Genomic DNA, 16,264 nt, shown 5'->3' with positions numbered 1-16,264 from the left:
TAGTCAAGATTAGGGTGTGACAACCTAGTCTCTTTGTGGATGTAGTATTGTTTAGTAGTTAATATAAGTGATCATCATTCTACCATTTTAGGACATACACTAAAAGGAGGATTTCATACCTTGGTTTTTGGAGTTAATCAAAGTAAAACATAAGAACTTGTCTAAGTAGTTCAAATACATAAGAAGTTGAGAAATACTTTCATCATTCAAGATGATCTTGTCTCCTCAAGAATTTGTTAAAACTTAGTTTATGTTTTTTGTTTATGTTCATATCAATTCAAAACAAAAACCACCAAAATATGTTCACTCATTATTTGTGCATTAACATATTCATATGATTCATTCTATTAGGCAATTCCTTGTGGTTCGACATAACCCTATACTATACTACAATTGAATCTTGAAAGAGGTGTAAATTCTAAAATAGTAAAGTGTTATCAATAAATTTATTTGTTGAAAACACCTTTTAATAAACAAAAGTGATGAAGCTAACTTTTTATTTATTGTTATTTACATTCCATGATTTATTTATTCTTTAATACCAACCTTCCTTAAGGAAAAAGTTTGGTTTGTTAATAAAAGGAACCCGAAATGGAGTAAATAAATAAAGGTCACTTAACTTTATTTATTTGTTTCTAACAACTAACTATTCATCACTTTTGTACATTAAAATACCATTAAACCGGTGTTGGAACTTATTCAACAAAGCCGAGATGGTATTTAAAGGTACTTAATAATTATGTAATAGGGGATTGCTTCGACACCATTGTACCGTCGTTAGAATTTATTCTAACAAAGCCGAGATGAGGCAAAGAAAGAATAACTTATTCACATGATTATTAGAAGTAAGTTGTAACTTGAATATTCTTGAAACCATTATACCGGTGTTGGAATTTATTTCAACGAAGCTGAAATGGCGAATAAAGAATAAAACCGAGTTCACTTACTTAACCAAATAAAAAGATAACACACCGAGAAGATGAATTTATTCTTTCAACAAATTGGCGCCACTGTCGGGGACAATTTGTTGAGGGAGAAAACCTCTAAACACTCGCTTTCAACAGATTTGTACTGTAGTAAGTGAGTATAGGTGAGGTGAACCTATGTGCAAGTCTCTCAAGCCATCATAATTGTCATATCATATCCATGAGACATATCATCTAGTTAATTGTATATTCATGCATTAATCATACATGTTATATGTGCATATTAGGCATAATATAATTACTAGAACATGTATAGAAGTTGTACATAGCATATGAGAAGTTTACCTTTCGAACCATGTATTTTAATATGCCAGTTAATCGATTAACGTGGTGACTTAATCGATTAACTCAACTGTTTTTCTGTTAAATCAGTGTTTCTATTACAACTGTTTTATGTTTCATTTTGTTGCACTGGTTAATCAATTAACGCGTAGCCTTAATCGATTAATAGGTCTGTTATTTGTTATAACTGATTTATGTTTTAACCGTTTAACTGTTTGCAACAAATCCAACTGTAAATCTACCTAATATAAATAGAGGCAACTTCTAGAAAACTGTAGCATTGTATTCCATTGTATAGGATTGATTTAGAGAGCATATTTTGTTTTGTATTCTATTTTTACAAGAGAGTTGCATGTGTTAGAAGAGAGTTACCATGCTTAATTGATTTCTACTTTTCATACTGTTTTTCACATTCTTATGCTCATTCTTATCTTGCTCACATGTTCATGCGTTATTTGTAAAGATTGCTAGAGAGATATATTGATTCCTGTTTTTGATTAACTCACATGTTCTTTATGGCTTGAGTGATTAGTGAGTGGGTTAGTCGTAAGGTCTTTTACTTGTAATATTTCAAGCATTATTGTGCTTATAATCCCTTGTTGTTTTAATCTGTTTTCTGTGTATTTTGGATTGATCTCTTGGTGTCGTACCACCACAGAGATTGGGATTCTTCACTGAGACTAGGAGGTCTTGATTTGAAAACAAGAATCTTGGTTGGGGCTGTTTCGCGAGAGAGGTTTTCTCATGCGATAGGTAGAGTCAAACCAAGGGTTTAGGTGTTATAGATTTCAAGAAAGAAGCGTCTTATGTTTTTGTAATTTGAATTGGTGTGTGTAATCATACGTATATTCAATATTGTGAAGAAGAAAATCTTCCAAGATCTGAAGGGGAGGCCTGGATGTAGTTTGCAGTGGACCGCAAATGAACCATGATAAAAATCCATCTTTGCATGATGTTCTCTCCTTAAATCTTCTTTACTTTTCTTGATGTTTCAATTTGAATTTATAGCTGATATTTTGCATAATTGTTCATTGCCATATGCTTATTAATAGTTCTTAAAAATATATGTTTTATCTCTGTTCAATTGATTTTAAATAACTGTGCAATTTGCGTCTCTGATCATTCTGTTTTATGCATGTGTTAATCGATTAATACTATGTGTTAATCGATTAACTGGACTGTTTCCAGAATTGGGTTTTGGTGCAAGAAGCGATGATTGATAACCGCTACACCTATTCAACTCCTCCACCTTGTAGATGTTCCTAGGCCACTGATACCTAACAATTGTTAGTGCAATTTTTTTTACATGGTTAATACATCATTCATCGTTCATTTGTATTATATTTGTTTAAGAGCCAAATGATAATTAATATATGAATGATGAATAATATACCCAAAAAATATAAATGATAAATAATATACTAATAATGTGTGAGTTCATATTAAATCCATTGTTCTTTTGTAATACTCTAATTTTTGCTTAATGTATATCTGTCTAAAATGTTAAATGTTTGAAATTATTATATTCATCTAATTAATGATTTAACATGAGAAGTTAATCTAAATTAATATGCGTTATATTTTATGAGTGTAGTTGATTTTCATAAAAGAATGAAATGAAATGAAGATTTTATAAATATATTTCATAATTCTGTACCTCACCTTTCTTCATTTATTATCCAAAAACAATTAGCAAACATAGTTAAAGTGGAAGCACATGAGTTTGATCCTAATTCCCCCTATATATTAATGAGGAAAGCAACATCATATCCACTAAAGATACAGAAGCTTACCATGCAGGAAGAGTTAGTAGTCAAGAAGGATAGATGTCACCCCATTATGGACATTATTGACCGAAGGACGAACTTGAAGTTTTAGCAATATAAAATAAAGGATCAAAATAAAAATTAACAAATATATAGGAACAAAATATAATTTTATAATAGATAAAAAACAAAAAAAAAGTATTTAAACCTTAAAATTCTGAAGACAATTATATCCGACATCAAATGTTAAAAATTCTGGGTAAGTCATAAAAGAAAATAAAAAAAATCGAGATAACCATAACGAGTCCACAATTAAGAACCAAATTCCCATAGGATTATTTATTTATTATGAACTTGAATTTGTTCACTTAAATTAAAAAATTAAATGAAATCATTCTATCCCATCTCTTGAAAATGTTCTACGGTCAAATGCAGACCCCAAAAATTGATTAATATAAGTCCTCTAAGCAGACATTATTGAACATGATATATAAAAGATTCATTTAAGCATTGACTAGTGACATATAGCTTATTACTCTCCTTACCTCTTCTTCATAAAGACTTTTCAAATTCTTTCAACTAAATTGTAGATAGAGTTATGCTCATTGTTAATTAATCTCTAGTTTTAAAGACTAGAAATAATTAAAAAAATTAATAGAGGTAAATGGAAAAATGTAACGATAACAAAGATAAAGTATGTATCAAAACCTTTTACAAAATGACTTATAACAAAAGTGAATTTGCTGTATTAAAAAGATTGTAATATTTACCGACTGATTGATAGTATTTATATACAGTTAATACATTATTCATTCCTCTCATTTGTATTACTTTCTCTAAAGATTCAATGACGATTAAAAATTAATAGTAAATGATGGACTGACAGTATATAAAACTTTTTTGGCAATATGTACATGTTTTTTATTAAAAAAGTTGTGATTAATCATACAAATACTTTCTAATTAATTGTGGATAAAAATAAAGATCGACAAACTTTTTTTGTTGATACATTACTATAATAAGAACAAGATGGGTATTTTTTATTAGCCTGAACATTAAATATCGGGTATCTAGAAACCATATTTAATTATATACTGTATGCAGACATGTCAGTAGTAACTTTAGGTATAGTAGTTGTACAAATAATGAACTTGTTTAATTAAATACACAAACCTTATAATATACATTTTTCTATGTTTCTAGAATTATGTTGGCGCCACCCATTACGACTTGTTATTCATTTTCTTCCAATTCCAATCATAGACTCTAAATCTTCACTTCTTCTCTATAATACCCTTTGACTTTGTGCAATTTTTCAACCTCTCTCTACCCAACACGCTTTTCTTAATTCAACAACCATTTTTTTCTTATACAACATGTCTCTTTTCATATTCATTTTATTACATGTTTGGTGCACATAATTATCTTTGTTACATTCATTATATTTCTTTGTAAGTAACAACATTATAACCTTTGTAGTCTTGTTTCTTAACGTTTTGTATGTGTTGATCTTGTTTTAGTATAAAATTTTTATGTACAAAGATTTATGATTTAGCTTTGTTATAAGAGAATTTAGAATCTTTGGTTCTTAGATTATGGAATCTATTAGGCCACTTTTGTTACAATCTCCAAGAACTCCAAATACACAAGAGTTTGTTCCTGCTATGCATGTTTTTCCTGAACTACCTAAATCAAAGTCAAGTTCTAGCAACACTGTAACCTTTGCTGAGATTGATTCAAGCAACCCAATTGAGAATTCTTCAAATTCTGAAGCCTCATGGAGCCTGAAGAAATCGTCGTCGAGGAGAAGTAATACATCAGTTCACTCTGGGAGCTCTGGTAGTACTAAGAACTCTGTGAAGGAAGTTAGTCGTTCTGGATCGAACTCTGTGAAGGAAGTTAGTCGTTCTGGATCGAAGTCTGTAAGGTATGGCTCACAGGGTGCTGATTCTGATGGACTGAGCATGTCTCAGAAGGAACTAAGTGATGAGGATGCAAGATTGGTTTATGTAAATGATCCTGACAGGACTAATGAGAGGTTTGAATTTTCGGGAAATTCGATTCGTACCACTAAATACTCTATCCTCACTTTTATCCCAAGGAATCTGTTTGAACAATTCCATAGAGTTGCTTATATTTATTTTCTTATCATTGCTATCCTCAATCAGCTTCCTCAGCTTGCAGTGTTTGGAGGGGTTGTTTCTGTTTTGCCATTGGCCTTTGTCCTTATTGTTACAGCTGTGAAGGATGCTTACGAGGATTGGAGGCGGCATCGAGCAGATAAAGTCGAAAACAACAGGTTAGCATCAGTTTCGGTTAATGGTGAATTGATAGAGAAGAAATGGAAGGATATAAGAGTTGGTGAGATCATAAAAATCAAAGCAAATGAAAGCATTCCTTGTGATATTGTGTTGCTTTCAACTAGTGATCCAACTGGAGTAGCATATGTTCAAACTATTAACCTTGATGGTGAGTCGAACTTGAAGACTAGGTATGCGAAACAAGAGACACATTCCGAAAAGGGTAGATTCAATGGTTTAATCAAGTGTGAGAAACCAAATAGGAACATATATGGATTTCAAGCTAACATGGAAATTGATGGTAAGAGATTGTCACTAGGTTCCTCTAATATTGTGCTTAGAGGCTGTGAAGTTAAGAATACTAGTTGGGCACTTGGTGTTGCTGTATATTGTGGTGGTGAGACCAAAGCTATGCTCAACAGCTCAGGTGCTCCATCGAAGAGAAGCCGGCTCGAGACTCGAATGAACTCCGAGATCATAATGCTCTCATTCTTTCTTATTGCTTTGTGTACTGTCACCTCAGTTTGCGCAGCCGTTTGGTTGAAGCGGCACAAGGACGAGTTGGATCTCTTGCCTTATTACCGGAAACTGGATTTTTCAGAGGGGAAAGAAGAGAGCTATAAATATTATGGATGGGGATTTGAAGTTCTTTTCACATTCCTCATGTCGGTTATAGTGTTCCAGGTCATGATTCCAATATCCTTGTACATTTCTATGGAGCTTGTTCGCGTCGGTCAGGCCTACTTCATGATTGGTGACAACAATATGTATGATGAGGCAACAAAATCAAGATTTCAGTGCAGGGCTTTAAACATTAATGAAGATTTGGGGCAGATTAAGTATGTCTTTTCCGACAAAACCGGTACACTTACTGAGAACAAGATGGAGTTTCGATGTTCAAGCATCTATGGAGTTGATTATAGTTCTACAAAAGCCATATTGGAAGATGAGAAAGTTGAATATTCTGTAGTAGGTGAGATTTCTTCCTTAATTATGTTACTATGTTCTAATACACTTGCAGAATTTCCTTTTATGCATCTTATGTTGTTTATAATTGAAATATAACATGTTTGTTTTCTGTTATATGATTTCAGTAGATGGAAAGGTCTTGAGACCTAAGATGCAGGTTAAAGTTAATCCAGAGCTTTTTCAATTATCAAGAAGTGGACTCGAAAATACGGACGGAAAACAGATTCATGATTTCTTTCTAGCACTGGCTGCCTGCAATACTATTGTGCCTCTTGTTGTTGACACATCTGATCCTGATGTCAAGCTGATAGATTACCAAGGGGAGTCACCAGATGAACAAGCATTAGCTTATGCCGCTGCTGCCTACGGTTTTACGCTTATAGAACGAACCTCGGGTCATATAATCATTGATATTCAAGGAGAAAGACAAAGGTAAGTTGAACTATTTTTAGTTTTCAAAATAATATGTTTCTCTCATCATTTGGACTGTTAACTTAGCTAATAACATGAGAAGTCCTATAATGAGATATTTTGGTTATTCTCTTTTTAATGAATATTCCCATTATGGACAATGCAGGTTCAATGTCTTAGGTATGCATGAATTCGATAGTGATCGGAAGAGGATGTCAGTTATATTGGGCTACCCAGACAATTCTGTGAAACTTTTTGTTAAAGGGGCAGATACATCAATGCTTAGTGTGAAGGATAAATCATTTGACATGAACATAATAAGAGAAACCGAAACCCATCTTCACTCTTATTCTACACAGGGTTTGAGAACACTTGTTATCGGAATACGAGAATTGAATACTTCAGAATTTGAGCAATGGCATGCTGCCTTCGAGACAGCAAGCGCTGCTTTGTTTGGTAGGGGCGCGACGCTTCGCAAGGTTGCTAGCAACATAGAGAGAAATATCTGCATATTAGGTGCAACTGCTATTGAAGATAAGCTGCAGCAAGGTGTGCCCGAAGCCATCGAGTCTCTGCGGACGGCGGGAATTAAAGTATGGGTGTTAACTGGGGACAAACAGGAAACTGCCATATCAATTGGCTACTCCTCAAAGCTCCTAACAAGAAACATGACTCAAATTACAATTAATAGCAACAATAAAGAGTCAAGTAGAAGGAAGTTGAAAGATGCCATTGTCATGACTCAAAAACTCGCGTCTACATCCGAAGGAAGTTCCGATTCACTTCCAACTCTGGTAGCCTTGGTTATTGATGGTACTAGCCTTGTACATATCCTTGACAGTAAACTTGAAGAACAGGTTAGTTCAATTAAATCTTGAATGTAGTTTAGCAATGCCTTTCTTGTTGATGTCTTATTTCCTGATTTCCACTACTTTTGTTGATCCAGCTATTTCAACTTGCAAGTAGATGTTCTGTTGTTCTATGTTGTCGGGTGGCGCCATTGCAGAAGGCTGGGATTGTTTCCCTTGTTAAGAAGAGAACTTCAGACATGACACTAGCCATTGGAGATGGTATGAATTCTTAACTTGACTTCTTTCAACTTATCAATCTCGGTTATCACTGAGCGGTCATTTAGGGGCCTTAGCCGGTCATCCGGGCTGTTTCCCTCTCTACGAAAGTCAACAACTAAAATCAAGAACAAAAAGAACAAAAGACAGAAAAAGCATTGATATTAAACTAAATAATGTATAATTTTGAGTGACTTGATTTGTGTTATGTGTAGTAGAATAAATTCATTATGCATGTGTTGCAGGTGCTAATGATGTATCAATGATCCAAATGGCTGATGTTGGAGTTGGAATCAGTGGACAAGAGGGTAGACAAGCTGTAATGGCATCAGATTTTGCAATGGGACAGTTTAGGTTCTTAGTTCCTCTCTTATTGATACATGGTCACTGGAATTACCAAAGACTTGGTTACATGATACTATACAACTTTTACAGAAATGCTGTCCTTGTTCTTGTCCTATTTTGGTAAGTTATATATGATTTAGCAAATGTATATAGTAGCAGCTTTAGTCATAGAACCTTAAACTATGCCAAAAACCTCACTTAAAAAAGTTTTGCTTTTGAACCTAAGGTGACTTTGTTTCAACCCCAAAATGTCTAAGGTTTCGAAACCTGTGAGCAACACTTGTTAGGAGGGAAGTCACGAACCCCGAAAGTGATTAGTTCCTTACCCATAGGGTGAAAAGATACCCTTGATAGTACAAAAAATATATTCTCACACGAATATTTCACACCATCTTTTCCACCAAGTTAATGAGGTGTAAAATCGCGGTTAACCACATGCACCGGATGATTGACTATTAATCGTGAATGTATCAATTAAACAACCTTTTGACCATCCCACACATGCGATAATCCATTAATTTATACATCATTAACCAGGTATAAATAAGTAGTGTTAGATAATAGCTTTTGTTTATTAATTTGTGGCTTTTGATGCCTTCGTTATAGTTGTAAATCTAAATATGTTCTAAAAACTATGGTTATTGGATGTATTTCTCCAAAACATAACCTTGTAACAATTTGTTATGTGACTCTTTTCTCTAGGTATGTTCTCTTCACTGCCTTCACTTCAACAACTGCTATAAATGAATGGAGCAGTACATTATATTCAATAATCTACACTTCATTACCAACTATTGTTGTTGGTATTCTAGACAAAGATCTCAGTAAAAGAACTCTCTTAAAGCACCCTCAGCTCTATGGTGCTGGCCAAAGACATGAAGCCTATAACAAAAGATTATTTTTGTTCACAATGGTTGATACTTTATGGCAAAGTTTGGTTATATTTTGGGTTCCCCTCTTTGCATATTGGAGTAGCACTATTGATATATCAAGTATTGGAGATCTTTGGACTCTTGCAGTGGTTATTTTGGTTAATTTACACTTAGCCATGGATGTTGGAAGATGGAGTTGGGTTACTCATGTTTCCATTTGGGGTTCCATAGTTGCAACTTTCCTTTGTGTCATGATAATAGATGCTATACCTTCATTGTTTGGTTACTGGTATGCATTATCATTTAACATTCTTTTGCTCTTTCTATAGTTTTAAGCAAATGAATCTAGTGTCATAGCATCCATTTATGTATATTTTTGCGGCATTTTCGATCGAAAAGCATTTTCAATTCTACATTGCTATGGTATGTAAAGACTAAAGATTTGACACTTGCATGTTTCTCCATATTGGCAGGGCTTTCTTTCATGCTGGAGGCACTGCATTGTTCTGGTTATGTTTGCTCGGAATCATGATAGCAGCATTGCTTCCTCGATTCGCAGTTAAGTTTGTTTACCAATACTATTTTCCGACCGATATTCAAATTTCAAGAGAAGCTGAGAAAGTTGGGATTGAAAGAGAAGTTGAAGGTGGTGGACAGATAGAAATGCTTCCTATATCAGATGGTCCATCAAGATGAAAAGTAATCTTGTAACATTTTTTTGTAAATCTTCATTTTCTTTTGTAGGCTATATTCCTCAAAGTATTTCTATTGGTTGAATGATTTCATTGCTTTCTATCCAAAGGATAGAGTTTTTTTTCTATCATTGTAGAGGTTTGTTGTATTTTTATTCTTTTGTATGGATAATAAACTTAGACTGTTGTAAATTGATTTTGGATATAGTATAGAAGGAAAAAAAGTTGTTACATGTTACAAATTAAATTTTCACTGGAGTAGTTGAGTTCCTTGTCTACTTGATGGTGTTGAATTTGTGACTTGAGTTTTGGCCATTGTGAAAATTTTCCAGCAGGATTTATAAACATTGGTCAATGAACATGATTTATGATAGAGCATTATAACGTCATTCGGTCCAAATAGCCGATCTCAGCTAGTGGGATAAATGCTTCGTTGTTGTTGTCTATACTACTTCTCTGTGATTCAATTGAGAGGAGCACCTCTTTGCAGTGTCCCAGGGGTAGTAAAAGCCACATGTAGAATCAAATTAACTTGTTCTTAGTAACTGTCAGAATTCAGATTATATCCATAACAAGAGCAATAACTTGCAGGATGAAATTTTGACTTCACAAAACTGCAAAGAAACACAAATGATTGGTATTGGTATGTTTATGTGCATGCAAGAACAAACATACATATTCAAAAGCCAGCTGAAGAAGTGTTCTCTAGTACTATTTTGCCACAGCAAGAAACAGTCATTGATGAAAAAAGATGTTCAATGATTAGTAGATTTTGACATTTGATGAAGTTAAAATACTCCATTTTGGGCTTCTGTATGATTATGAAAGAAAATGACATTGCCATCCAACACAACAATTCACTTTCAGCAATTTACTTAAAAGAGTATATATACATGTGTATCAGCCAAAACAATTCCTATAAACATATCATTTGTGTACAATGAGGTGGGTTTGGTTGCAACGGTAAAGTTGTTGCTTAGTGATCACGAAGTCATGAGTTCAAATCCTAGGAACAGTCTATTTGCTTAGTGACATAAAACTACGTAAATCTATAAATATATTGAGAGTCTTGTATACTGAGCCGTCATTTTTATATCTATAAATATATTAGCCACTAAGGTTACTAAGAACATCTCCAATGAGTTCTTATTTCATGGGTTATAATAAATTTTATTGCAGATGGTGTTACAACCACTAAAGAGACAATTTTGATAATAATAAAAAAGAACAACAAAAAATTACCCCAAACATAACCAATTACAACACATGCCTTGTAGCATTTGGTTGGTCTGAGAAGTCTCCCCAATATCATCATGATTAAAATTTCAGTCACATTGGTCTAACTTTTCTACAATTTTCCAAAATTATGGTAATATAACATAATGGCAAGGTGACCACAACGATAATTTAAAAGAATGTAGAAGTGAAATTTACGTTGCTAGCACAAGAACAACCACAAACTTATAGGAACAAAAGAAACACAAATTAATTACTTTCCAAAGGTAAACAAAATTGCACAATGCTTTATCACAAACACATAAGCCCACAAATCATATAGCAAATCAGAAACATAATATAACATAGACTGATGGATTCTCCATGTTTTCTTCAAGTTCAGTAGGAGAAAGAAAGCTCCTATTGTAACCACTACCCTTCTAAAACATTGTGCATTTATGCCCCTTTAATATAATTATTACAAAATTATCACTTGTTTTTTCAGCAAATAAACATAATTTTAAAGTTAAACAAAAAGAATGTTTGGGTTACCATAATAATAATGATAAAAATCAATGAACAAAGTTTATTGAATTGTATACAGTATATAACCACTTCACATTTATCATAAATAATTCATGTGTCAAATGAATGACAATATATCTATCTATTAACTATATAAGAAAAAAAAGTTCCAACATTATTCCTCTTAGACACATGTCATGCTCTCATTTATTTTTTCCTCTTGGACACATGTCATGCTCTAAGGTCCCAACATTATTCCTCTTGGACACATGTCATGCTCTCATTTTTTTTTATCTTGGACATATGTCATGCTCTCATTTACTTTTTCCCCTCCAAAACATCCTCATACTCTTATGACGAGCTCACATACACACTATCATTTCCATATACATCTTGCACCATTAATTTCCTTTCCTCACATATCACATTCATGTGTCATCATTTAACTATCTATCTATTAACAATATAATAAAAAAAACTCTTTCATGTCACATGTCACTTTCTCATTCCCTCATGCCACATGTCACTTTAAGAGATATGCTAAAAAATATTTATGACTTTATATGATACTTATAAACGTAATCACAATAAATATGATGAAAAAATAACTCCTTATATTTATAATTTTATATAGAGAATATAGAGGTGAGATATTATCCAATACAATTTGAATTTTATTTATTGAGTTATTTAAGAATCAAATATTTTCTATAATCACACTTTCAACAAATAAATGCTTATACAAACTTATAATTGTTAATATTCTACATATACACTCAAAAATCAATGTTAATATTGCACCTATATGAATGGGAAATATAATATTTCAATACATGATTTATTGATATTATAAAATATGTGTATATTATATTTGCATTATACATAAACAAAGAAGCGACTCGTGCAAGTGCACGGGTACGCTGCTAGTTTGCTTTCTATAATAACCACAACTTTAATATTCTGTACTCACATATCCCATCCACTTGTCATCACCTCATCATTCGCTTTCTAAACACACATTTCATTTGCTTTATAACAACACATTTCATTATCCCTCAATTCATTTTCAACATTTTAATTCTTTTTTAATACCAAAATACATTTTTATTATCATTGCTTTCTAAACACACATTTTATTTGCTTTGTAACAACACATTTCATTATCTCAAATTCATTTTCAACATTTTAATTCTTTTTTAATACCAAAATACATTTTTATTATCCTTAAACTAACTCTTCCTTCTCCAACTCTTTTTTTGGTCTATCAAATACACATGTAAATATAAATATCTTCGAGCATTTATGCAAAACTCTTTTGCAATGTTCATTATTACAATAGATGTGTTTGGTTTTCATTTTGCAAAAAGGGTAGTCTATAGTTCAAACTTTTGTTTTTCGTAGCAAATGTTTATTCTTAAACTATTTGATATTTTTTATGTACTTTTGTACCATCTTTGGCTAAAAATTTACATTTTTATCACTTGTATGTTCTATTCTACTATCTATATTTTTGTTTTGAACGACTTGTATATGTTTATCTCACATTTAGTGTTTCATCTCTAAATTTTTTTACCATACTTCAATGTAATTTTTTTGTTATTTGTATTATAACTTTGTTTATTTTTTTGGTATATTGCTTCAATGAGAAGTTTGCATTTTTTTCAACATACCTCACTACCTTTGATGTATAAATTTTGTATTTTTTCATTTATTTTGTTCCTACAATTGATTTCATATAACTCTTAAATGATTTTGCTTTCACCTGCGTGCTTGGAAGAGACAAGTAAAGAAATCACGCTTAAAGTTTTTTCCTATTTGTGTTTGTTTTTTTAAATATTTAAAATTATTATTCATATGATTGTTTGAAAGTTAAAGTTGAGGTGTCATTGTGAAATGATCACCTTACTGATATTATTGGCCATACAATTCTTAATTTTAAGAATATCAAGAGTTCCAACATACTTTTCAACTTTTTTAACTTTCAAAATAAAATATTTATTACTATCATCCTAACCCAAAGAATGTTAGACCTAACAAAATGAATTTGATAGAAGAAATCTCAAGTGTAATTTAAATGTTAACAAATGGACAATAACAATAACAATATAGGCCACTAATTCATCAATAACAGACCAAACACATCATTTTCTACAACGTTCTCATCTTACTAATTATTAATTCAAGTGTAAACACCTAACTAATTCCAAATCACTAATAATATATCATCATCCAATTAACTATTCGACTAATTAATAATTTATTTCCAATATTATTATTTCACTATATTAAAAAAATTTGAATTGGAAATTGAAAATATTACATAGTTGTTTACCATTTTTAAAATATTTATTTTAAAAAATCACTTAATATCATGTTTCGGTTTCTTATTTTCATTAGAAAAATTAAATTTGAAATTGTCATTTATTTTCCTTATGTGTTTGAAGAGGTTTAGATCACTATTCATTTGCACGGGTAATATATGTGTTCTTAACAATACGAATATACGAGTAACATGTACGTTTTTAACCATGCAAATCCACAGGTAACATATGTGTTATTAACAATATAAATGTACGGGTAATATGTTTATTTTTAACCATAGAAATATACGAATAACATTTGTATTCTTAATCACGCACCAAAAAATTATCATCATGTGTAAATACATAAACGTGAGTCTACTTCTATTATAGATAGATAGGACCCATTTTGAGGAGATGGCATAAATGCGATAGCTTACAGCCATGATAATAAGTACTCCATTTTTTAGAAAAATATAATTTTAATTAAATATTTTCATTTTCAATTTTATTTTATTAATATGTTTATTCTTATAAATTTTATACTGATTTTATTACATTTTATATTTTATTTCAGATTCATTTGGTACATGATAATAAACATAATTAAAACTTTAGGGTTCATCGAAATTTAAAATTTATAAATTAATTGTTTGTTCAAATTTTGTTTTTAAGTTCTACATAATCTCTATAAAAAATTGCTGATAAAACTGAGACACATATAGTATAAGAATATACAGTCTCAAAATTTCCCATTCCCCATAAAAATTTAAACTTTTGCTTGTGGAAAAAAATCTTAATAAGCTTTAGATAGGTTAGAACTAGCCTTGACTACAAATTCCAATTTGTCAGGATTTTGTAGCCCCTAAAACTAATGTTGTGAAATCCGAGCTCGATATCAAACTAAAAGATATTTCATATTAGGTTTAACTGGGTTAATCGGTTAAATCGTCTAGTCATATTGAGTGATTTTATATATAATTAATAATTATCTATAATATATAATTATATATAAATGCAAAATTTTATATAACTAATAATTATGTATAATTATATTGAAGTAACATTCCTCCAACTTTTTTTACACGAAAGTCAAATAAACTATTAGAAGATTGTTTCACTTTTTCTAAAAAAAATTGTGAATCATTTGCTTTACTATTTGGGTTACTATGATTTAATCGGGTTTAACATGGTCGAGTCAGAATTTCTCCGATTCAAAATGGTTTAACCCCTTATTTAATTAAGACTGTAAACTAAAGTCATTTTCAAGTCCGGTCAATGGTCAGATTGGTCGGATTGGTGGGACTGCCTGCTCCAATCCAATTCTTATAACATTCCTGAAACCTTTTGCTGCAGTAATTATGTCCATGTCAAGTGCAAATGCTTGAAATTGTCCAAAACTTCAACATATCAAAAGTTTTGGAAAATGCTACCAAGATTATTTTTTAAAACAAGGTAATATGCTAAACATATTCTATTGGGACATAGACCTATTCCACTTAGACCTAAAACTATTGTAATTCACAGTGTTACATTTTCCTTAGGGTGAGTATAGGCTAGATTTGACTGTGTAAGGCTTGTCTCTTACTCGGCCATAAATATTGATTGGATCATTTATTTAAATACAGACTCAATCCTAGATCTGAAGCTAACCCGAATCAAAATGTTGATCGAGTTAGTATTTCTATCCGACCCTGATCCTAGACCTGATTAAATATAATATATACCTATTTTAGAGAAAGTCTTCTTAATATTATTTATTATTATTATATGTAATTTCACATATAAAATGATATATATATATATATATATATATATATATATATATATTTTGTTAATCATATATATGATGAAAAACAATTAGAGAATCAATAACACTTTTGACCAAATATATTTAATTACTCTGCACACAATTGAACAAAAATACATACAAATATGAAGAATGGGTGACCATGAGACGGGACAAGGACGTGTTATGTTTGTCTCCTACTCGACCCTAAATATGTTTGGGAGTTATGAGGGAAATGGAAGAAGATGAGTCAAAGGGCTAAGAAGGAAATGGGAAATGAGAGCAATCCCCTCCCTTATTTGTGTGTATGAAATTTAGATGGGGAGAGTAAACTTAATGATAATGTTAGAATATGTTTTATTTTTCCTTTAAAAATGTAATCAATAATGAGAAATGAACACTAATATATAATTATATAATTTTACTAAAAATATTTAGATATTTTTACATTTTGTCTCTAGAAAAACCCCAAATTGAGGGAACTATAAATAGACACATGAGGTTTTAGAGGGTCCTCTAAAACATTTATCTCTCATTCATTCAACTTCCAAGTAAGTGAATGTTTTGTAAAGTCATATCTCATCTTTTCTTTCCCTTTAAAATTACACTCGCAAACAAAGCTTTAAGAGAATGAAATTTAGTGGTAGGATGATCTATTTACTAAATCTACAAAAAATACATTCAAACCATCGTTGCATAGATATCAATTAGTTGGCATTATCAAGTTCCTTATGAGATGAAATTA

General features: G+C 31.4%; 1 protein-coding gene across 2 annotated transcripts; it reads left to right on the top strand.

The window, feature by feature from the left end:
* On the top strand, positions 4,256 to 9,921 carry LOC109345994 (phospholipid-transporting ATPase 1-like). Of its 2 annotated transcripts, none has more exons than XM_019585329.1 (7): positions 4,256 to 6,307; positions 6,432 to 6,735; positions 6,881 to 7,571; positions 7,661 to 7,784; positions 8,027 to 8,246; positions 8,829 to 9,287; positions 9,472 to 9,921. In XM_019585329.1, the coding sequence occupies exons 1-7, from the start codon at positions 4,630 to 4,632 to the stop codon at positions 9,692 to 9,694; spliced, it is 3,699 nt and encodes a 1,232-aa protein (XP_019440874.1). In that variant the 5' UTR covers positions 4,256 to 4,629; the 3' UTR covers positions 9,695 to 9,921. The 2 variants fall into 2 exon arrangements, with proteins under 2 accessions (XP_019440874.1, XP_019440873.1); XM_019585328.1 differs by having other exon boundaries at positions 6,429 to 6,735.

Source organism: Lupinus angustifolius, chromosome LG04, assembly GCF_001865875.1.
Source record: "Lupinus angustifolius cultivar Tanjil chromosome LG04, LupAngTanjil_v1.0, whole genome shotgun sequence".
Lineage (NCBI taxonomy): Eukaryota > Viridiplantae > Streptophyta > Magnoliopsida > Fabales > Fabaceae > Lupinus > Lupinus angustifolius.
Note: the sequence above shows the minus strand (reverse complement) of the source record. Positions and strands in the feature narration are given on the sequence as shown.